The following is a 25,191-nucleotide window of genomic DNA, read 5'->3' as shown; positions in this document are numbered from 1 at the left end:
ACCCGGTGATTTGTTTGGTGTACAGTAACCTCTCCCTTTGTGGCTTCTATACCACGTGTCAGACTTCAGGTGTAAGAGTGGGGTGCTTTAGCATTTCTGGCAATTGTTTGAAAATTGTTGAAAGTTGCTTGGCAATTCCCAATTGAGCATAACATAGCATACAATTGCAATGATTCCTATAAGCTGAGTGTTGCTTTTATAGGTACAATGTAATTAAAACCAAATCCTTCAGCAGACATTACCTTACTTAGACAGCTATTGTCAGGTAAATTATACACAATGAGATAATTTACAATAATTTGTGACCACTCGATGGACACAAAATTGCAATGGTGTTATACTTCTAATATTATCTAGCTAACTCTTTGATAATAAAGAGTCTTTTTCATAAAATTGGTACATATTTGTCTGTCATACTCTTATGTTGTGATGTTTTTAGGGGTTTTTTTGTATTTCTGTAATTGAGGAAATTCTAGTTTTCACAGTAATCTGTTTTCTATCTGGCCCAGAAGCATTCACATTTACATAGCTGTTTTATATCTCTGGCACCATATATAACAATACAAAAATATACAGCCTCCCCAGCCCCAATGTTGTAAATGTATATGTAATAGCATACATTCTTCTAAAATAAAATTTACTGTTGTAATTATTTCTACACTTAATTGATTAAGCTTTGCTTTTTGTAGCACTTAAACTATTTTGTTTTATAAATACACAGCATCACATCCATGTATACTTATGTTGCATATATAAATATCATATATTAGTGATCATGAGCACTGTTATTAATGGGAGGCATGCACATCCTTACTGAGAGAAATGGGGTTTCCCTTGCTTGGAGATGGGAACACTTCACAATCGGTTCAGTTTTTCTTCATGATTCATAGATGAATGTAATTGTCTTGATTTTAGCTCCAGCCACGGGAATAGACTAAAACTCATCAGTATTATACCTTTTCCACTTCATATATACATATATAACAATAAAAAGAAAGCAAAACCAGCTAATGCAAACCAATGCAATCTATAAGTGGCAGTATCCTAAGGGCTGAAATGTATTACTTGTTCTTCTGTACTACTCTTTTTGTGTCCTTCCTTGCTTTTCCATATGCAAGGTCCATACAACATTGGGCACTCCTACTAACACTGCTTCACACTTACCCTTCTCCTCCTGTTTCACTGTTGCAGTCCACTGTTAGCAAATGTTACAGGCTGGACTAATTCCTGTGTGTTATTACCCCCTTTTCTCATTTCTCATAATTCTCCTTGCTTGCTGGATCCCTTTTGCTCATTCTGCCTAAGCAATGGTTATCTCACTGCTCAGTCTGATTCACTGTTTGTTGCTTAAGCTAGATTGTTATGTTAAGCATGGGCATTTTCTTTACTTTAACCACCCGTTCAATGCAAGTATCATCACTAACCATGGCTTGAAAAACGAAAGTTTCCCTCAGTTTTTCAGCTGGTTCTCTACTGTGGAGCTCCTTTTGCAGTGGGGTAGTTGGTAGTCGATAACTGTACTCCTCCAGACTCTTCCTAGCACAGCTGTTGTAATTCCTTGTTTTGGGTGCATCCCAGTGTTGTCTAAGTTCTTGCTAAGATTCTTTTCCTGCTTTGTAGCTGTATGTCCTGGTTTTGCTAAAAACCAAGTTTCTCTTTTAGTGAATTTCCCTGTCAGCTAAAGTCTTCTTACTAACTGCAGTTTTCCTGAAAGTTAGATACATGTTTTGGTAGACACAGCAAGGGAATGCGAGGTCATTGATAAGGATGGATGCACATCCCGCGAGAGCAGTGAACTGAAACAAGTGACCAAAAAACTGACCAACTAAAGTATTCCATCCCATTCACATCATACTTCATATAAAAGTGGGGGATCACAAGGATCTCGTCACTTTTTCCTTATGGCCCACACTGGGAGAGGACCTTGCGAGTTGTCCCTGCGAACTGAGGCCCAGTGACAGCCTGAATCCAGCTCCGGTTGGCTGCAGAGTCCGGCCCAGGACTTCGGGTGCCAGCCCTACATCTGCCGGAGCAGCTGCCGGGACTTTCAAGATTGGTTTTGTGTATTTTGTATTATTTTCTCTATTTTTATTGGTAGCATTAGTAAAACATTTTTAATTTTTCCAACTCTCTTCTCTCTGTCCTTCTTTGCCTCCCAATCTCCTGTCCTTAGTGGGAAGGGGGGAGAGGGAGGGGCTGAAGGGGAAAGCGGGGAGAGGAGGTTAACGATACATCTGCCATGGTTTTATTGTCACCCCGCAATTCAACCACGACACTGTGTTTAATGTCCTGGGGCTAGGCCATACACAACAACTGTTCAAATGCAACCTGATCATAATTTGGGGCTTGTCTGCCTCTGTTGTTTAGAAGACTATGGGCAGAGGCTGACAACTTTTTCCATGACAAATGCATTTCTCCTGTTACATTTGGCTTGTGCTAAGGTATATAATACAATGTGATGCATACATTTACAATGATCATTTACTATGTCAGTTGTTCTATCAGTCCACCCAGAAGTTGTAGCAGATGGTCAAGAGGAATTCTCTTGATCAGTCATGGTTAAACCAGTTTCAGCATTTGACTAAGAAGCCATTTAGTACACGGGTTTTTTTGTTTAAAGGACCTGCCTTTAGGGCCAAGACTCTTAATTATTCTCAGCTCTGATGAGCAGTAATCACTATTTCTTCCCTGACAACTCAGTCCGAGTCTGGTTGTGTATTTCTCTTTCTTTCTCTTCTTTTTGTCTATCTTCTCTTTTTTATAGTAACCCAGGTAGTGATGGGTGATACAGGATTCACTTCAAACACTCGTAGCACCTCAGCATCAGAGGCATGTGAACTTTTAGCCTTTTACTTCTCTGTGGAAGGGTCACTATCTTGATCAAACCATTAACCACTATCCTCTAAGTCATCCTCATCACGAGAGGTTGCTTTGGCAAGGGCTGTGTCCATGCCTTGCTTTGCGTGTAATGTTACTCTACAGCTTCAGTCCCTTCTAGAGTTTTACTTTCTCAGTGTTTTAACTCAACAGGCTCCTATTTCAGCTTTTAAGCCTTTGCTTTTGAAGTCTGAAGTTCTTGACGTAGCCTATGTGTCACTGACCACATTGCCCATATGCTGTCTCTCTTGATCTCTTTGCAGGAAAGTTTTGGCGTTAAGACTTTAAACTTTGCAAACTTTTGGTCAGTATCTGTACTATGAAACATTATGTACGTGGCATTTCAAACAGAAATGCAACCAGTTTGGCTGTGCCAGGTAAACCAGAAGAATATGAAACAGCTTTCCCACACATGTGGCATAATTGAGATTCTTGACCAGTAGTTGTTTAGGCAGAAAACACAAAGGTAGGTTAAGGAGTCCCGATTCTTTAGAATTCTCTAGGACTTTAGCACTGTGAGCTGCTCTTCATTGTGAAATACCATGCACTTTCTCCCCAGTCATCAGTTTCTAGCTCTAGAAGACATGCAGTCAGCCTTCTAGTTCATAGCAAACTGTTAGTCTGTTAGCTTGCTAGGTTTCTTCCCCTGCAAAGTTTTACACGGTGTTTTTTTAAGGAGCTAAACTTGCATAGAAAACCAACCAAGATCCAGGCTTTACTGCTGCAACTTCTCCAGGGGCTGAGTTCAGCCTCTCCCCTCCGTTCTGTGCCACCCCAGGCAGTACACTATAGTTCTGTTGACTTTGACTTCCTGCGACTGAGGACTGGGCCACTACCTTATACTGGATGTGGTAAGGTTGTGTATTATATTCTTCTTTTTCAAGGCGTTTCGATCACTGCTTATATTCTGGATTTTAAGATTATTCCTTTTATTAGACAAAAATATATTATTCAAAAGTTATACAGCATTTTATGAAAAATATAAAAGGCATGGATTCCTAGCTAGTCCTTATAAGAAGTTCTATAAAGCACAGTGTCCAGTTCCCACAGAATTACTCAAGTGAAAGCTGGGAACGAATCCCTTAGCTTCATGTAAGTTGGTCCCAGGATGAAAAAAGACTGGTGCTCTACAGAGCGGTAACAGAAAGATTTTTCTTTTGAATCTTGAAATTATATGCTCAAGAAAAATTCATTCATGGCTGTGTTTCTGCACCTTGGGGAACCATGTAATTTATATTTACAAATACAAACTGTGTTTGTAAACAATTAACACTAGACAGCACTAGAAGTTTTGTGGAAGGAAGTGTCCATTGTACTCTCATTTCTTCCCTAAACTGGGCTGAAAAACATGTAGTAAGGGCTGTAGAGCCCCAAAAGTTACCCTGCAGTTTGATGTTGGCCATAGGCCTCTGTGCTCCTTTAAACTACCAGAGGGGGAAAAAAAAGTAATTACAAAATCATAAAACCATCAAATAAATCAGGGAAGAAGGGACCTTTGGAAGTCTCTAGTCCAACCTCCTGCCCATAGCAGAGCTAACTTCAAAGCTGGGTGATGTCATTCCAGGCATCTCTCTTGTCCCTGTGGGTTTTAGCCAAGGACAGCAATCACACAGTCTCTCTGGGTACATGTTCCAGTGCTGCACCACTTCATGAAGGAAGAATTTTTTCCTCTGCAGCACTGCAGCTTGTGCCTGTTACCTGTTTTGTGCATCTGAGAAGAGTCTGACTCCAACTTCTGAATACCCCCTTCCCCATCAAGTGGTAGATCGTGGCAATATACCTCTTCCCTTTAATATTCCCTTCCCCAGGCTGTCTGGACCCTGATTCTGGAAGCCCCTCACCACCTTAGTGGCTTGTCACTGGGTTTGCATCAGATTGTCAACACCTCTCTTGAAATACGATGGTGAAAGGGAGATGTGGTACTCCAGCTGTGACTTCATGACTGTGTTGATCAAAGTGAAATAAACACTTCAGAGCTATGCTCGCTCTTGCCAGCACAACCCTTCCTTATGTAGGTAGCTTTCCTTGCCAGAGGGGCACACTGCTCACTTCTTGCTTAGCATGTTTTACTGCATGGAATATGGTGATTGTTTTCTGTATTCAAATATTTAGTTACAGGCACTTTTTTTGGTGTTCTAGTGTTTGTTGTAGGCTTAATACCTAGTATATACATGTATTATATATGTGTATATACTTTTCTATTATTTCTAAGGGATTTTCAACACTAATAGCCCATTGCCTGATTTGCTGGTGCAGAATTATCCAATCACAATGAGATCTCAGTCAGATTTCATCTCAGTTCCAGATCTCTGCCCTAACAATTGCAACACATCCAGAGATACTTGCAGAGAATACGCTCATCTGTTGTATCTTTGAATTTACATTGCAAGCTGATACTGTCTTTGTAACTGATGGAGATAGAGGTAGTTCCAGGGGGCTTCTTATCTCAGACACCAAGTTAGAATGTTGTGAATCTTCTCCTGGACTGCCTAGCTGCTTTCACTTAACAGCAGGAGGCAGTAAGACAGTTACTCTAACCGAGGCTTAACTCAGACTGCCAGACTCAGGTGAGATGCTCCCATAGTCTTGCTCATTGCTGCAGTCTGGGGCAGGTTATCATATGTACCATCGACACAGTATGTATATTGTGTTTCAACAATGTTGTTACTTCTTATAGATGCTTTTGTCCCTATCATCTACAGCTATAAGGAATATTAACTTAAATGTAGCTCAGTGGCAAATCTAAAATGATTGTAAAGCTGCTTAATGGGTACTAATTCCAATATCTTCCAGAAGAACATTAAGATGTGTGTGGTCTAGCCACCTTTTGTCTATTCAGTCCACAGAACTTAGAGATGATCAGGCTTTTACAGCAGCTTTGCTCCCAATTTTGTAAGCAGAAAGAAAATTATTGCCAAAAAGAACTGTGACAGTAAATAAATACATTAATGGCCAAGGAACATCTAACTCTACATGTGAGTGCATTTACAGAAAGAGCTCTAGAATACACAGGAAGAAGGCAACTGATGTATCTGGATTGAGGTCTTACAATTTGTGAAGCAACAACCTGCAAATATGTGACACGCCAATAGTCAGCCTGGACCACTGAAAATGGTGCTGTGCTGACGGACAGGAGTGCAGAGCAATTTCCAGCATCTGGTGTTGACCTGCTGGATGAGCTTGGGCCAGGCTTTTACTTTTGTCCTTCCAACTGCATCTTGGGAATAATGACATGCCCTTCTTTGCTATGTGCTTTTAGACACATAGGTTAAAAAGCTACCCAGAAGGTCACATTTGCTCATACATGAGGATAAGACACAGGAGCTCTACTCCACCTGACAGGAGGCGGGCTGTGTCTGTATGGCAGAATAGAGCACATCACGGAAGGTCTACACAAATAGGCTTCAACCTGTAAGTCCACATGGTGCAGTGCTGCACTGTGCTGCAGGGATGTATCCAGCATGCTGTGTTAGTGTATTTGCATCGAACCAGGATGTGTTCACTCAGTCACAGTGCTGTGGTCACACTGGGGTGATCTGCAACTGTACCAGCATCTCTGTTATGTCTCACCTTGCAGAGACATCCTCTGTTGTCCAAATAATTATATGCTGTTGTTTAGATGTATGATCTGCAGAGAGATATGTAACTTTTTCCCTACCAGTCACTCTCCAAGTCACAGATATGGGGCTTCCAGAAGACCAGAACATACCTTATAACATCACCAAGAACGTGCCACCTATGGAAGTGGTCCCAGCAGGCTCACTGTTTCAGTCATTTGAAGGAAAACTAACTCGGTGTGCAAGGGTGCAGGAAAGGAGAGAAGACAATATGGCAGTGTGCTGGAAGGGGTATTCACTAGCTCCTTCCTGACATGCCATCACCAAACTGTTAAGGAGACTGAGCACATTCTTCCATCCACATATTCACCCCACCACTGCTCAGCATTGAAAAATGCATCTGAGGGCATACATGGCACTATAAATGGAATAAATAATCTGAACAGCAACATCTTTGGGAACTAACCTGAAATACAAATTGTTGACAAGACCCTCAAAAAACCCCAAACACTGCATAGGGAAGAAACCCATTTCACAGGCTTCTAATGCTGTTTTCTTCCCACCTAGTCCAAGTCCTACCTGCTGAACGTGAAGCTGTCGATATGGAAGTATTCAGCTTGCAATCTGCAGGCAATGCTGGTGCAATGACATTCTGGGTTTTTTTTCTTCCAGCCCCCACCTTTTATTGATAAATTAATGGGTTTGCTCTGTTTAGATTACTTTTTTTTTCTGCACTGTGGGATAACACTGCAGAGACTTTCATTTATGGCAGGAAGTGCCTTTGGTTGTAGCCCTAGTTCAGATCATGTCTTCTGGGTGCTGATCTTGCACCGCATTATACATAAAAGATCTGCTGTGACACAGGGTTTAGAATCAAAACCCAAACTGGAGATGTACTGATGGCATCCACTCAATTTAGCTTGGAAGAGTTTGTGTTGCAGCTCATCCTTCAGGAAGTGGAAAGGTCCATTTTGTTGTCAGAGCAGCCCTTCAAGTTCTTCAAAATGTGCACCGCGATGCAGCTGGAACCCTGGGCTGAGCTGCCTGTTCTATGGCACAAGGTGCTGAATACTGCTTTGCAGCTCATATCACTGTTTTCAGTCTGCTTTTGCCTTCACATGCAATGAAGAACACACTGTCACACCCACAGAAGGGGTGTCGACTGCTGTTGTTATCACATTTACTCTGTACGTGACTGGAACTGTAACTGTGCTAACACCAGAACATTACTAAGCCGTGATACTCAGGCATGATGATTAGAAGTGAAGAAGGTGTCTATGTGCAATCAGGAGCATATGTCAAGATGGGGAAGAGCACGAGCTGGCATTCATTTGCCTAGCCCAACAGATCCACCGAAGCTCCAGACTGCCAAACTCTAAATGATGTGCAGAGGAATCCTAGAAAACAACCCCACCATCTTTCCCTGACGCAGCAGTTGCTGCAAGAACATCTGAACTGCCAGATATCTCCATGCTCTGGCAAAGAGTCTGAAAACTCAGGTCTAAAAATCACTCCTCCCCACTCCCCGACATGTGGCTGACTAATGCAGAGCAAGCCCTGCTGCTTCACTGGCCTCACCAGCGTTTGTGTACTGTAAGCTAAGCCTATTAACCAAGTGGCTGGGGGGAAAGAAGAGAGTGAAGCAAGGCTCTACCTGGTGAAGTCAAAAGACATGAGGTGATGGTGGATCCTGGGAGAAGTTAGGCCCAGACTACAGCTTGTGAAGAAGCATTTTGATATTTGAGCAACATTTTTTCCCAGGAGTAACAAACCAAAAAGGCTATGACATCTGAATGATTAGATGTGAAAAGATGACAATGGGTTATGACCAGGCTGAACCAGGCTCTACTTCTGAAGCCTTTATTCTGCAAAACCCACCAGTAGACAACAGCATGTTGTCACAAGCAAAAGATGTGTTCACATCATAGAGATATTAATATAAAAATGCAGCTGTGACACTGTAAAAGCAGAAGAATTCCATTTAGTTGCTTTATAAAATTTAACATTAGCCTACTAGCTTGTCTTCAGTATTCCATTAGATAATCTACAAGAAGAGGGTTACGGAGAAGCCAGAGGCAATCTATTCTCAAAGGGGCACAGTGAAAGGACAAGAAGCAATGGGTACAAGCAGCAGCCCAGAGATTGTGACCAGGCAGAAGGAAAAAATTTCTTCCTTCGTGAGAGTGGTGCAGCACTGCAACTGGTGCTCAGGGAGGCCATGGGATCTCTGCCCGTGGTGATTTCTAAAAGCTGCCTGAGCAAAGTCCTCAGCAACTTGATCTAGCAGTCCTCCTTTGACAGAAGTTGGACTACAAGTCTCCAGAGGTCCCTTCCTCCCAAGATGACTCCATGATCCTGGGATATGCAGGCTGACAATTCTGCTTAGCCTTGGAGACCTGATTACTTGGTCTGAGTGGAACTGCCACCCCCAGACACGAGGGCAGGAAAGAGGGGGATTTCCATTGTCTTTATGAGCAGTGGGTCATTTTGGTAACAAATATCTCTTCGTTCTATGATGGCCTTTTCCTACAACAGCCTGGATTTTCTTCTGCTGAAAGTGCTATTGGCAGAGGGGTCAGTGCATCACACTTAGTGACACACACCTGGGTATTCATAAATAAAGCTAGAATTAGATGAAAGCAAAGAAAATAATGAAAATACTTACAAAGTTGAAAGTATTAACACTAAAGAAATTCCTTCTCAGATGAAAATTCTGTAGCAGTGCAATATCCTTTTTAAAAATAAGTAAAAATAATAGTTTTCCAGTAGGATAGAAAGAATTCAAGAAAAATGCCTTGCAAAGAGCTCTACTCACCTATTCCTTCTACAAATTGAAGTTCACCTTCCTTTTCATTATCAGTCCTAGCAGCACAGCGTGTAGACTTCAAATCAAAAATGAGAATTGCTTATGGCTGTTTCGTAAGTTTGCTCTGGAATATAAGCCTGTCCATTTGTCATTTTCTTCAGTCAAGTGAGAATTCTGCTGGGTCACAAAGGATGCAATTGCCTGGTCTGCACTGCATGCTTATTGAGATTAATTTTGTGTCTGAAAATGCGTTTTTTGGAGGAGAGGAGAGGGTAGGAGAGGAGACACACGTTCCCTTAAAATAGAAACACCGTTTTTTTCCACTAGCTCAAAAAGACCCATGTTTACACCGACTATACATGATTACATCTTCATGGTTTTGAATCATTTAGGAGAGAATGATGTGAGAAAAGACTGCTTAAGTGTATATGCAGTGATGGAAAGAGAGACTGAGAGTTCAAGCAACCCATTTGCAACCCATTTGACCTGCTAGCTCTCCTTCATGGACTAAAGTTTTTAGAAAACTCAAATAAGGAAAGTGGGGTTTGTGCCTTTTTTTTTTTTCTTCCATTTCAGAGCCTAAATATCCTGCCGTAAAGGATGGTGAGAAGTTCAGGGGGAAGCAGTGGAAAGTTTTGTTTCACATTAGGACCAGTCATATGGCTGGTACATAGGCTGCAATGAAACGAACCTATCCAGTATCCAGTTAACAGTGTCCACATCTACATACTGATCACTTTGTGGCTGGTGACAGAGCAAGAATGATTTAGACGTGTTGCATATAAATGGTACCTGAGCGGCACTTCTGAGTAATCTGTTCCATTACTACCAAAGGTTCATTTTTTTTCCCTAAGCCTTTTTGTTTCTGCAGTTAACACTGTTACCAAGGTTGAAAGTAGGAAGGGAAAAGATCAGTAATATAAGATCACAAAACCAAACCTTTCTTCATTTTAATCTAGAGTGTTGTACGTCCCATTGAATATAACAGAAAAGGCCAAGAGGCTATTTCACAGAATAGAAACATTATTTTCAACTGACCTATGTTGATTCGCAGTGCCTATCTGTGTCGAATTGTAAAGGATTTTTCTAAGTGGGAATAAAGCACAAAACCAACAGCATGGCTCTTAGCAGGAAATGTCAGAACTGTGCAAGCACAGGACTTTGTGTTTGTGTGCTCTGAAATGTATTTTTAGGTTTTAGACAGGCTTTAAGTTTCAGTTGAAATCTGTGGGGCTTTTTTTTTTTTTTTTCAAAATAGAAGACAAAAACACTGTCATTAAAATGTCCCACAGCAACACATGGGTCATGAACAAGGAGTAAAAGGCAACTCAGGCTTTCTGCCTGTGGAGTTGCTGGATCAAGCAGGGGATAGCTCAAGCAGGAACAGCAGCCCTCGTCCTCATAAGTACTGTTAAAGTATTGAAACATTATTTTAAAAGACATTGATCATATTACTTTTACTTTTATTCTGAGTTAAATTTAGTGCATCATTAATACCATCTAAATCCAGTTGTTAAACCATTGTAGTACTTGGTGGATGGAGCATGTTAGAATTTGAGTTACATTTTTATAGCTTCAACTATGGTTGCAGTTACATTAGCCTCAAAACATCTTATACTGACATATATATCTTGTTTATCTTCCTTTTAGGTGAATAGGCCATGTAAGATCATGCACACGAGCATAATAAATCCACAACACAGATTGTACTGCTTTAGCTATTATCATGAGAACCAGCAAAGCTTTTGTACCTAAGTCCATTTTGAGGTACTCCTTAGAAACTTTGCCCTGCTTTGGCCAAAAAAATATTTTGTATGTTCATACTTTAAAAAAAATCTTCATTTTCTCCTGTATTCTGAAGGGCAAGAGATCATACAAGAAGAGACAGAATGGTGGCTGAAAATAGGCTTTGAAGCTGTATTGAAAGAAGTAACTTCCTTCCTTTTATTTGTTTCTCAGCCTTCCTCAGAGCCATAGCACAGCGTATGTGTACTTCTGGAGGCAGGCAAAGCTAATACAGGATGCAACCCACTGTATTAAACCAACTCTTTCCATAACCCAGAGGGACTTGCTCATCGATGGCAGGTGATATCACGTATGCGGACGTGGCAATGCTACCCAGGGAAAGACGGGACGTTCCTTCTTGGACACCAATTCCAGGTACAACATCTAATCAGCTGTTGGACATGTTTCCTCTCGTGTGCTCTTTCTCTCTTTCGTTTTAAAAACTGTTACTGGATAATACTAGAAGAATGCTATAAAATGTTGCACGCAGAAGTCATGGGAAGGGTAAAAATTCGTAATGGTAGAAGAGATCCTCATGCGACCTGAATCGAAAAAGCTAATCTTCAGTTAGTATTGCTACAGAGTAGTGTCACAGTTCTGGCCCCTTGTTTTAAGTAACAGAATGAGGAATAAAATATTGCTCAGTTTTGAATAATGGGCATAATATTTCTTCTTTTTTTTCCTTTCCTTTTTTTTTTTTTTTGGTTGTTGTTGTTCGTATTAACAACATGATCAAAAACCTGTTAGAATACACTCTACCAAATTACTTGCTATCCAAAAATCAGACTGATACATTTTATGGTGTCTTCATGGAAAGGAGCAATAAATTAACTAGTAAATCAGAAAACTAGTAGCAGTTGAAAGTACAGTCACTGTCACTGAAGGAAGAACTGAATGACTCCTGAAACCCTCCTCCTCTTCTTCATTTTTCCAGTAGCGATTTTCCCAGAACCACACTATCAATCAGTGATCACATTATGTATTTGTAACAAAAGACAAAAGATTAAGTCAATATTCAGGGTAAGGAGATTATTTACACCCCTTTTTTTAAGAAACAAAATTTCCTTTACTTGGAAAAAATGTAATTCATTCATGAAAGAATTTTGTCAAAATTCTGGATCATAGCTAATATGAAAGATGACTTCTCACTATGAGCAAATGGGAAATGCTTGTGGTCAGAGTAAGGTGATATTTTCATGCTTTCAATGTTCATTAGGATTTAATGTATTTAGTTACTTAAGGAAACTATAATGTGTAATGAGTATTTTTGGAAGATGTTCTATTTACAATGTAGATTAATAGTGGTGACAATGGTGCTCTGAATGCACTTAAGTGGCAGGAAAAACACCTATTTTTTTGTATTTTTACAAAACTATTATCTAAAAAATAAAAATTAGTTCACTTTATTATATATCAAAAAGAAAACACTACCTTACACTGTATGTTTATACATATTGTTGGTACTACTGTAACATGTACAACACAAAACACAGAGGATTCACCTAGAATTTTATCTCATTTTTAAGGTATACAATTTATTTGCAAAGGGAGCCAGGCAGTAAATCTCGATTTGAAGACATCCAGAAATGTCCCTTGATCATGCTGTCTAAAGTAAAAGCTTGAATTTGAATAGGCCAGGCTTTAATTTCCAATGAAAATCTCATTAACATCTAGATAGTTCTTGTTAAATCTTAGTCTAATAGATTTTAGCACTCGATATTTTCTTACATTAAGTTGTTGGCCACAGTAGTCAAGCAATTTCTCAGAGTCCTTTTCCCTTTAAATCTCTCGCTCCAATTAACTTTCTGAAGAACTCTAATTATTTTTTTGTGGATCTTTTTCTGTTCCTTCTCCAGTGTCTCCATCTCTTGAAAAAATGTGGTTACCAATGATGTACCCAGTATTACTACAAGTCTCAGTTATACAGCAACAAAAATCTCTTAAATAATCTTCACTGTTTATAACTCCCAGGATCACCTTCCCCCACCATTATATCAGGTTATACTCAGACAAATACTGTTCGACTAGGCATAAACTTACAGGTCTGTCATTACGGCTGTCTTTATTTATTGTTTTGTTAACCATTCTGTTATTTTCAGATTTTATTAGCAATTAGCAATTACTTTTGTACTCACTTTCACACAAACGGAAAACACACCAAACAGTATTAGCCAATATTGGACCTCATATTAGCTTAGAATATGCTAGAAATATCTCCCTGATGACAATGGTTTCTCTGTCTTCTTTGTTAACATATACTAATACAGGTTTTATTGCTACTAAAATCAACAAGAACTTGAGCCTTATTGTCATGCTTTAAAAATTCAAATTAACAATTTCAGTTGCTTGTTCCTTCCTTGAAGTTTTAATACTTTGACTGAAATTCACACATACTCATCCAGGTGGTGAGTGTTCTTTTATTCCAAGAATTTCTTCAAAAACGCAATACTTTTACCACAGGAAGTATGGGGGAAACCACATTTTTTTCCACATAATTATTTCTGTAATTTTTAAAAAACTTGGTAGGAAATTTTAAAAAATATCCTGAAAGGTGAAAGGCACCTTGAGCAATGTTCACGAAACAGACTCAAGCTCAGTGTAAGCATAGCAATGATTAGCATTTAGGTTCCTCAGTGCATAGCGAGCCCTCGCTGGGACGCCCTGCCTTTCTTTACAGCTAACGGAGCAGAGTCTGAGATCCACAAAATCCAGCACGGTGAGCCAGGAACTGCACAAAGTAGCTAACAGGGTAGAGCAAGGACGGAAGGTCAGCTGTTTCTGGGAGTTAGATCTTTTCCTGCAAGCTAGAAGGAGGTCTCTCCTACACGGGCTGGGCTCAAGGCTGCTTCGGGCAGGACACCTTCCACATACCAAACACACTTACAGCATGTCCCACTCATTATCACACCCTGCATGAAGAGGTTTCAAGGCTTCCTTCAGTTTGGAGCAGGAATTCGAAGCCAATTCTCAAAGTGAGGGTCTCAGCTCCAAGCTGAACTACCCGTGGGATGTTCTGTGGCAAGCACCACAAGCTCCCCCTTTGGCACTACCCAGACCTTTGTGACACATCGAAATGTCCGCTGGAGGATGCATCCCTCCCTTCACCAGATTTTATGCCAGTCTTGCTCTCGGCTAGGAATGTCTGACTGTCTTGCAGAAAAAGCAGCAGTGTCAAGATGGGCATGAGGGAAAGCACTGAAAACTCTCACTGCAGGGGAGGGAGAGTTGTGTTTAATCACCACTGCAAATTTGGCAGTTGAATGCTCTGAGGATGAGATTCCCAAATTTCAGGCAACAGTTCAAATCACTAGGCTATGGGCAAGTGGAACATGCTCACCTCCTCCTGGCTGCATTTTGTGCAAGGATTCCATTTACTGGAGTGGATACCAAAAACCACATGAGTGGGCGACATAGCTTATTTACCCTGTTCAAGTGTGTCTGCTGTCAAGATTTGGTGCACATGAAAGGTAAACATGCAGGGAGCTGAACTTCTGCCAAGGTCTGTGGTAGCTGAGTAGGTGTTTTAAATATGTAAAATTTGGATTTGAGAGTGAAAGTTCCTTTACAGATCCAGTGCCCACCTCTTTTTTTTTTTTTAGCTTTTCTTTATCTGTGAGAATGGGATTTGGTTTCATCAAATTATGCAGTTTCTTGGAGTTCTCACAAATACTGTTCTTGTCTCAAAGTGTATTAATTGTATTTTATGAGGATACAGAAAAAGATATAAAAATCACTGGTGGCACAGTTGGAAAGGATGTAAAAGTTTGCAGTCTAATAATAAGGAAAGCTCAGTCATTGAAAACTATTTGGGTAAAATTGATAGACTGGACAAAGTGTGTTAAATAATGTGTAACACAACATAACAATAAAAAATGCCTGCAGCTCTAAGTTTGGCAGGCTGCACTCATAGAAGTGATTTAAATGGATTTGTTGTGATCCTGTTCCAACTGGAAAGTCAACACCAGGTTGTTGCACAACCAGTTGGGACTCCAGCTATCAGTCAGGTGCTCTGAATTACAAGATTCTTGGATGCTCCACCGGGAGTTGAGGAGGAGTTAGTAGGTGGTACTCTCTGTGCACATGCTTTGGTGGGCTAGCAGGTGCTATTATGGTGCATGTACTTCGAAACGAATGTTCAAAAGTAGGAAAGTGTTCCAAAACTACAAGTAAGGATAAATAGAGCCTGAAAATCCATTTTCTAATGAAAGATTCAGACAGTTTTAGCTTTCTAGTTTACTCAAGAATAATTAGTGAGTCACCTGATTATGGTTCATAAATGATTACATGCAAGATTTTTCCTCTAGGAAAACAAAACAAAACCACCACAAACACACCAAAACCCCCAACAAACAACAACAAAAAGCAACACCAAACAAAAACCAAGACGAGTTCAACTCCATCATTGAACTAGCTTACAAGCAGTTGTAGGCTGCCATTAGTTTGCCCCTTAGCTTCCTGTTCCCCTACTTATCCTCCTCGGCCCCTCCAGGTCCTGACCATCTTATTATCCACCCTCTACTGGACCCTCTCCATCTTCCCCCGGTGCCCCCTGAATGGGATGGCCCACATCTGGACACAATGTTCCAGGTGTGGCTGCAGCAGCAGCACGTGGAGCAGCACAGAAGCTTCCTCTGCTCTCCTAATGCAGCCCCGCTGGTGGCTTGCAGGAGCTGTGATGATGATGAGGGGTCACCATGGGCTCATTCAACCTGGTGTCCAGCTGATCGCAAGAGCCCAGTGGCTGTAAGCCTAAATCTTAGCAGTGAGTGTCCTGACAGAAGCCCTCTCTATCTGCACATTCACCAAGCAGAAGCTTCCAGTAAGTAGAGCTGCCTTTCTGCACTTGACAATTTTTATATAGAAATGAAATGAAATTTCAGTTTTAGTAAGTGACAGAGATCTCCATCGACTACCAGGGCTCCTTGTTGCTAAACTAGGTAAGGGTGTGAAAGTGTCCGGCAAAATTAAGGTTACATATTATTTTAAAACCACTTGGTGATTTTTGAGGACTTCACATTCAAATGGTCATATGCCAACATACACTATAATAGAAGTAATTATTTTTAAAAAATATTCAGCTGCATGGATAACACTTTTTTCATACAGTCTGAGAGGTATTCTTTAAAGGAACAGATCTTTATTTGAGAAAGAAAATATTTAGTAATAGTACCAGATTTTCTAAAGTATGTATTTGAGAAATGTCTCCATTTATAAGGCTAGTGTATTTAAAAGTCCTGACTCTTCTTATTTGGAAAATATTTACATTCTAAGAAGAAAAACTTTTATGAGCACTTCTTTTTGAGAACAGTTAATTATCTATGCAGTTAAATATAATTTACAAATTTTCTGTAGTTCATTGAACTAATAAATTGCAATAAAGCAAACATCAAAGTGTACTAAGTCATGTTCTCTAACGCATAGCAGATCTTAGCTATATGAATAAACCTTATTTGCCAATCAGGTCCTCAGTATTTTTCTCACTGTAAAACCTCTCCGCACTTCGACAATTCTCATATCAAACGCTACCTTATTTTAGCCTAATAAGACTCGCTTTTTCTTCCAAGTTCTTCCTTGATCAGTGAAATTCAATGTAACACAAATGGCTTACTTCTTTCTAAAAGCTTCAGTGATCATGAAATAAGGCACAGAAGCTTATTCTTGATTCAGACTGAAAAAATCTCACCATTTAGGGAAAGAAGACCAGCCTACCAAAGTTCCAAGCATTTTCCATAAAACTAGCCAGTAGCTCTACAAAATATCCAGCTAAAACAATATTGAAAATGTGGTCAGAAAGAATCCATGTGCATCTAACTGACACCATGCCATTTTAATGGCTTTTTTGTTGTTGTTTTGACAGTGTGCAACTGTAACAGATGTCTTCAACAACCAGGTCCATTCCTCTGCTATTACAGGCACCACATGATATCCTGGCATAAACATTCACAAGTGAGGAATGCCCCAAAGAATCACCTCGCTGCAGAAGCATTTCTCTGAGTGGCAGTTTTCCCTTTGGGGTCTCCTTGTTTCACAAAGCGCTCACGGCTCTGTTGCCCCTTAAGCCCCTATGATACTCCCTGAGATGGCTTAGTATCAAATGGGACACTTCCTACGGATAGTACCCAGGTCTTACCCATCCTTCAGTCTGTCTGTCTGCCTCCTGGTCCAGCAACACAGGACTCAAGTAGTTCGAACAAAGATTATGGAGGAGGCTCTCAGTTACTTCCTGACAGCAGCAGGAAATGATAAGTCATCGTCTTGTCTGTTGTTTCTCTCTCTCAAAAAAAAGCTGAACTAGCAGCTCTGGAAACACATGCCCCTTTTTATAGAGACTCAGTTTTCTATGTAATTCTTTATTGTTTCTCCACTTAATGGCTTGCACAACCACAAATGTCAGCATTTCCCTTACTCCTTACAGGAAACGCAATCACATACGCTGAGCTGCGCGTGAAGCCGAAACCCAAAGGGAGCAGCAGATCAGAGACTTCCGCTTCTGGTACTGTGCTATTTTGTTTGGTTGCTGGTTACTAATTATAGATTTAGTCTTTCCTACTACCCAACAGTAAAACCTGTTATCAAGAGTCTCTATGTACAATCTCTCAATAAAGAACTGAGTTATAATTTCTTTTTTTTTTTCCTGTGTTCTCAGATTATATACTTTCCTTGTAAAAATAATATTGAAAGAGATTTTTAAGAACATTTTTTTAAATACCTTTGCGCCCTACATTGAAAAATCAGCAAAGGAAAGTAAAATTCCACATTTTTTTAAGGAATCTTCCTGTAAGTGTTTCTGCAGGAACAGTCACAGAGACACATTTGGCTTTGGAAGTAATGTAATACCCATCTCTCTATGTGCAGCTAGTGTACTGACGATTGCCACCTCCTCTGTACTGAAGGACACGTGCCAGACAAGGTCAGGTCCACAGAACTCTATGAGCTGTAAGGGAACATTACAAAATACGTCTCAGGCAACTGGAGAATGAGGAAGTTGCTCACCTCATGCAGGCAAGGTCAGGAAAAGGGCAGTTAGGAAAGTACAGCTCTGTGGCTTGTGGAAATGGCACCTTGACCCCAAATTTCCTTGAGCCCTGCCTGTACCTGAGTGTTGCACTCCCACAAGCCGATGAATGGCAAATGGCTAGAGAGATGCTTGGTCGGAGGTGCTTCACTGTGCTATGGCGTCAGTATGGGATTTTTTGCCTCTTGTGTGCATTCAGGTAAGTTAGATTTTGGCCACGTGACAGGCAGGTTAACCCAGGAAAGTGTGACCACAGAAGAGGAACACACCACAGGCCTTCCCTGACACTTCCCCCGAATTGCTCTGCAGGTTCTTGCAGGGCATGGGTGAGTAGGTGGGAGGAGGTGACGCTTGAAAATATTAACTCAGTGGAGAGAGGATTCATAACGGAATGATTAATTGAAAATCACTTGCTCTATCTGACAAAATTATTTCCCTTTCATATATGCAAAGTGGATGAGAATTTTTAATAAGTAAGATGTTCCCGCCTACTTCAAACAGCAGACTGATTTTAGACAGATTATTTCTCTGTTGTTGCCATGTAAGAAACTGGTATGCGTAAAGGCAGGGTTAATTTTAATAGTGCAAAGACCTGAAGCTGCTCTTCCTCCCACCTCTCTCCAGGATGCCAACATGGGTGCTCAGCCTGGTTCTACGTGGCGCTGGTCCTGGGAGTCCTTGTGCTCGTTCTGTTGGGTGTCACAGCTGTGCTTACCAAGCAATGTGAGTAGATCCTAGCATCTGCCTCATGTCTTTGTTGTAGAGATGGTTAACCCTCACAAGTAGAGAGATGCCAAAAGAAAAATTCCCTTAGTGTCACATTAAAGGTGTCAAGTTATACACAAATACAGGAAAATAAATGTAGTGTTCCAAAGGGAATATTTGCTACCTGTCATTTAACATATTTAGTGCAAATGAAGGGGAGTTGCTGGAGTTTACCTTTTCATCAATGATGCTGAAAGGCTGTAGAGGCAGATTTCAAGTCATTATGACAATCAAAACATTTGGCCTTCCTATCCATGATGCTACTTTGAATTTCACTTGCTTTGTAGGTTTGAACAAATAAAATAAAAATCAGACTTCAGATGACTTAATTTAATCAGACTTCCCTGGTACTAGTAATATCATAACCCACAGCGTGCTCCAGTTGTACAAGAACTGTTCCAGAGAAGACATTCACAGAATCATTCCCTAAGAGGAAATAGTCTTGAAAAACTTCAGAAAAAACATGTACAACCCAACCCTCCCTAAAATCTCACCAAAATATTGTGTATTCTTTATGTATTCAGCTATCAAAAATGACAAACTTATTTTCTTTTCCTGTATGGTTCAGAGTATTCAGCAGCTACACTCTTTGCCAGACAGTTATTGAGTATGCTCGTAACTGAGTGTGTATACCCCCCGATGTATACACACACACATATATATACTCAAATTCACAGCGTAGCACTGGATACAATGACTGCATTTCCTTGACCCTGTTGTTAACCATAATCTCTCCCTTTTCTTTTTTTTTTTTTCATTCAAGTTTTGAACGGCAGCGCAAGAAAATCAGAAAGTTTGTCCCAGTATGGTCTAAATAGCACTGACAATCACATTTCTTCAGAGAAGACTGTCTTGGCAGTGCTCCTGAAATGGCTCATGAAGGAACTGTGTGAAGATGGACAGGGTGAGGAAAGTTAGTCCTTTCACAACATAGTGGACGTGCTTTCTGTTAGTGCACACTTTCTGTTGTCTCTGTTCCCATTTCTGTGACACCCAGCAGTTTATGGGAACTCGCTGGTACTAGCCAGATACCATGGTGTTCCTCCATAGAAATTATGACAGGACCTAAACTAACATTTTAATGACAACAGTTTTGTTCCTCTTTTGGCATAAATAGTTTCCAGTACTTTCTTTACATTTCTTTCTGCCAGGAGTTGCTGTCAGAAATGCTGTATATCGTAGATCATCCCCTTGTCTTGGAGAACACTTTCCATATAATAATTGTTCACAAGGAGTGGGAGGGACTGTAGCTTTCCCATGCTTTTGCAAGGATCAGGCAAAGGATCCTCGTCTTTTTATTGTGGATCTATTATTTGTTGGCAAGTACTAATGCTTTTCTAAGGATTGATTGCAATGCTGTTACTTTGAAATATTAGAAGAGTCAAAGACAGAAAAGGCAGGGGATGTTCCTCCCAGATGCTCTGAGTGAAATGAGAAGTAGGCCTGGGAATAGCAGTGCTTCCCTTATTTAACACAGTTCCTTCTCCAGCTGCATGGACATGGTTTGAATGTCATTTAAGTAGCTGTGCTTTGCAGTCATACCATGTATTAAATCCACACACTCCACATCATGTCACATCACACAGTGTCTTCTCATGCGAGCTGCATGTGGAAGGAGGAAAAATGTCTCCACAGCCCTCTAGGTTGTTCTCGTGTTCTCCACCAGGCGGGTGCCTAGGGAGATGGGGAGCCCAAGGATGTGCAGCGGGAGCGTAGAAGTGCAAGGGAGTGGAAAGCTGAGAAGTGGCACTGGAGCCTTCAAATCTCTCTCCATACCCAGCGAATACATGCCTAGGGGTGGGGAATGCTACAAGGCAACTGGAACAAGTCACAGTAAGAGCTAAGCATTCCCTTTCTATCCACAGCAACATGTGAGTTATGTCCTCCAGGGTGGCAACTACACAGGGGGAGATGTTACTACTTCTCCGAAGAGGCTGTAAGCTGGGATGACAGCCAGAGAAACTGTCTGGCCAGGAAATCACAGCTTCTTGTCATTGAAGATGAAATTGAGATGGTGAGTCTTGCAGCAGCCCTAAAATTGTGCAACAGGCATCTGCCTTAATCAAACATATCACCACGTGAACATGGCCCATACATCCCGAGTACACGCAGGCAAGCAAGAGCCCTATCAAGTGTAGAGCATCTGACTCTATGGACAGGAGCTTATTTTGGAGAGGGTCAACAGAGTAGTTCTGAAGAGATGCAAGTGTGGAAGCCACAGAAGTTTTGACTGGGAAGAGGAAATGCTGGGGACTTCCCATGTATTTCCATTACTTGGCTCTGGGAAGAGAGGTGTGATTCAAATGCTAAATGGAAATTCAGACAGCGAAACCTCACTCTCATTTTTGTTTGGGAAAATGAATAGCAAGGTGTCGTTGAATGGCTCTTCTGAGAAACTCACACTTCCCTGAGGAATGGGTCGTCTACCTTAAAGACCAGGCTTTGCAACCTGGCTCATTAGGGTGAGGAACATCACTGAGGATTTTTTTGATAGCTGACAGGAAGCTATTTAGACTGAGCACCAGCCTTAATCAAAATTCTGTGGTGAGTCACATGTGCACACTGTTGTAATGGGCTGTTTTGCCATGGCTGGATCCCTGCCCTTTCTCTCCTTGTGAGGGACTACATGAAAAGCTGTGCGTGAAATGGGAAAGTGACCTGAGCACAGCAGAAAAGCTCTGCTGTTGGGTAACTTGCTTCTACTTGTTCCACAGGAATTCATAGATAATAAGGAGAAAGATACCAAATATATCTGGATTGGGTCGAAGATTCAAGACATAAAGAAACAGAGGAGTTCAGTTGAAGATCCCAGAGTAAAAGAAAACAGGTGATGATTTGTGGGGGGAGGTGTCTTCAGCAAAAGCTAAGGTGCGGTACTCCACATGTAAATAAAACTCTGAATCAAGCTAATTTCCCAAAGCACAGATCTAGTCCTGAAGCCTCAGGCACATATTCAGGGTCTATTTCATGGCTAGTTCCAGGTTAACTGCTTCCTGCTGGACACCTTTGGAAACAGGTTTGTTTTCTGCCTTCAAGACCAACCACAGTCACAGTCCATGTGTATATTAATGCACTTCTCCCATTGAAATCACTGTCAACGAACTTTCTCAGTGTACGGACCAGGTATACAATCTCTGTTGAATGTGATGCCTTTTGCATAGCGTGGGTGCTGGGATCCACAGAGCAGAGCAGTCCTTCCTTCACCATTACAGTTCAGCACCATGGCTGCACATGGAGGTTTTCTCATGCTTCTTACGCTAATGTTCATGAGCATTGATCTCTCAGCAGCCAGCAGACTCTGTGCATGGCTGTTGAGGAACTGTGCTTCAGTGAGTTACTAAATGGGCATCACCCAAACCCCTCGCTCAAGATATTATCAATATTTTTATCCAGTACTGAGTTTAAAGCTGACAAGTCCTTGCATTGCTTTTGTTTTCTCACCAGGATAGCTATAAATACAATAGAGACTGACAAGAGCTGTGCTGTTTACAGAAGAAAAAACATGATCCAAGCGGATAACTGCCAGACTTTAAAGAAATGGATCTGTAAAAAGAACGCAACTTTGTTGGTGGTCTGAGTCAAATTGTCATGCAACAGGCAGAGCTTTTTGTCGGAAGACCCATTTTACTGATAAAACAACATGTGATGTAAATAGTTTTATGAGACTCACACAAAAATTTACATTTCTGGGCTCCCTAAGACTTTGCTTGATGCAAACAGGAAACTCAGAAGTTACCATGTGTCAGTGTGAAGGTCATGCAACAGGACTGCAAGTCAGCACATGCGGACTTGGGGGTGCTGAGCCTTCCCACAGACAGACATCATGAGGACGAGCACCGTGCACATGAACTGTGATGGGCAGAAAAGATGCCATCTGCAGGGGCTGAGGAGCGTGTTTGGAGCCCACTGCTGCTGTACATATCCCTGAAGCAGCTGCTGCTAAGCTGAAGGAACTTTTTATTTGGGTTTTGTTATTTTAGTGTCTTCTGAAGTTTGTGGGTTTTTTCCTTACAGTCTTATTGCAACTTACAGAGGCCACTTGAGGGCTGTCAAAAATGTGTTATGAGACAGTGTCTTACACTTAACTCAGAGCTGACCTGCATGGCTGCTGGCTATACAGATACCAGAGCAAGCATGAAGTGACTCATAGCACTTGTCTCCCATCTTCTTCTGATGCTGAAACTTGGGATCTAAAAGAAAGCTCTTAGCTAGGGAAGGGGCTTGGACTCTAAGACAAAATTGTACTGCAAGGAACTGAAGATGATAGCCTGCCTTTCCACCTCTATTTTGTGCCTTCACGTTGCAAATTCTTTAATGTGGAACCACAGGTACTGCCTGGAAGGTATGATGACAAGGTACTGAAACTAATGCCTGTGAAATTACCATCTCTGTGTGCACTCAGTAAATACATTATTTGGGCATTCAAATATCATGGAAACACACTATTTCTGGATCTAGAATACAAAAATGCTAAGAAAAGTCTGAGTTAGTGCCTTTATTAGATTCACATATTTGAAAAAAAAAATGAACAAATGTAATGATTTTTAAGAAATCAGACACGTCATTTGTTTAGACTTAAAAACACCTTAGTTTAATAAAGACAGTAACTCCTGTAGATCTGTAGCTAGCATGTGTCGTTCAAATCAGAGTGACCAAATGCGAAGCAAATGTTTGTAGCGTTGTTGAGCTATTTCCAGCAAAAGCGAGGAAAGTGAGGAAAGCAAGTAATGTGTAAACAGAGAAATGTAAAAATATAACCTAGGGGACAAGGGAAATGAAGACGTAATAAAAATGTTTTCCTCCTGTTTGCAAATCACATACCTCCTCTTGGGTATTGCCAGGCCTGTGAATGCTCTAATAGGCCTTAAGGGTCATCACCAGCCTCTGCTCCTCAGACTCGCTGGGGTCTTCAGCTGCTGCCTGAGCTCTGTCAGAGAGGTGTCTGCCTCCAGCCTCGTCCCATCTCCTGGATGGGACATCTGAGTCCTACCTACATGACCGGTCAGAAAATTCAACTGGTAACTGAACTAACTTTTTATTTAAATAAAGTTTCAAACACCTCTGATGCAAAAGTGAATACTCAAAAAGCTCAAAAGTTAGTCCCCTTTCTAAACTTTGAATCTCCAGTCTCGTATTCTCAGACTGTGGGGCGAAGCAGCTGAGGAGCTCTCACACCTACATACTGCTGTCTTGCAAAGGTATAAAATCTACTTCTCTGTGCTTACAGGTGGAGTTGCTCAAGTAAATTTTCATTTTAAGCACCACAATTCGATTTCAGGCAGAACCTCTACACGTGAGTTCTTGGTGCAAAGTACCACAGCTTTAGCAACGCACATGACTGCAGCTGTGGAACAAAACGTTCATGAGCAATATGGTAACATCAACCAACGGCCCTGCACCTATGGACACTGATGGCTAACACCTCACTTAATTATGAACAGACAGTGATGCCAGGAAGGTAGTATGTGTGTCTAAGTTAAAGTTGTAAAGGCGTAGAGAACTTCCGCAGAAAGATGAAGTCTGCTGCACTCCACAGACACAGCATGATGGCTCTTCAGAAGGACTTTGGGCCTACAGACTAAAAAGTGAACCATGCCTTCATTGTGTCTGACTTCCTTTCAAATGAAAAAACAACACAGATTTACCCTACAAAACGCAGCATCGGCAGCTAAAACCTCACTGGAAAGACTGCTGTTATTCTCACGTTAAAAACAACAACAACAACAAAAAAACCACAATGAAAAATCCGCCAAATTCAGTGCAGCACACGTGTGGGGAAGAGAACTGATTTCTTTCTCCTTGACAGAGAAGCAAAGGCAAGAAAAGAGTCTGAAATGAGTAAGATATATTATAGATCTAGACAGATAGGTACATCTATATACATCTATATTTTTTATATACAGATATATTCCCAATTGAGAAAATGCAACTTCAGGGTACTTAAAGCATACTGTTATCCACACATTGGAGACAACTGCTGAACTGCTGTTTTTATGGCAGGTGTTTCTTGAGCCATGCTGAATTTAACAAGAAAAACTCCTGAGCTGGCTTCTCTCAATTTGGTAGTGGTGTCTAGGTTTCAACAATATTCATGAAACATCCAGTATCTGAGCATTCTCACTATTACTAATGCAATTAAACATGTTTTTGCAGCACCTTACTGAAGCTCTTACCTACATTTTAAGCAGTCATTAAATCTTGAGTAATTCCACCAGTTCAAGAAATTAAAGAAAAATTCGCCATTGAAGTGAAGTACTTCATTAAGCTCCACTCTGAGTAAAGCATTTGCAGCCTGACTCTTCATTTCTTAGCTTGACAAACTTTGGATACTAAAGATACCAACACTAACTGCACCCATTAAGAATGAAATTACAAAAGAGCTTTGA

General features: G+C 40.9%; 1 protein-coding gene across 1 annotated transcript; it reads left to right on the top strand.

Moving 5' to 3' along the window:
• Positions 1-11,318: 11,318 nt before the first annotated feature.
• Positions 11,319-22,382, top strand: LOC135984498 (killer cell lectin-like receptor subfamily F member 1). The gene is made up of 7 exons (XM_065626842.1): positions 11,319-11,400; positions 17,441-17,518; positions 18,665-18,763; positions 19,569-19,709; positions 20,671-20,819; positions 21,520-21,632; positions 22,250-22,382. Exons 1-7 carry the CDS (start codon positions 11,319-11,321, stop codon positions 22,380-22,382), a joined length of 795 nt encoding a protein of 264 aa, XP_065482914.1.
• Positions 22,383-25,191: the final 2,809 nt, after the last annotated feature.

Source organism: Caloenas nicobarica, chromosome 1 (assembly GCF_036013445.1).
Source record: "Caloenas nicobarica isolate bCalNic1 chromosome 1, bCalNic1.hap1, whole genome shotgun sequence".
In the NCBI taxonomy this organism is placed as follows: domain Eukaryota; kingdom Metazoa; phylum Chordata; class Aves; order Columbiformes; family Columbidae; genus Caloenas; species Caloenas nicobarica.
Note: the sequence above shows the minus strand (reverse complement) of the source record. Positions and strands in the feature narration are given on the sequence as shown.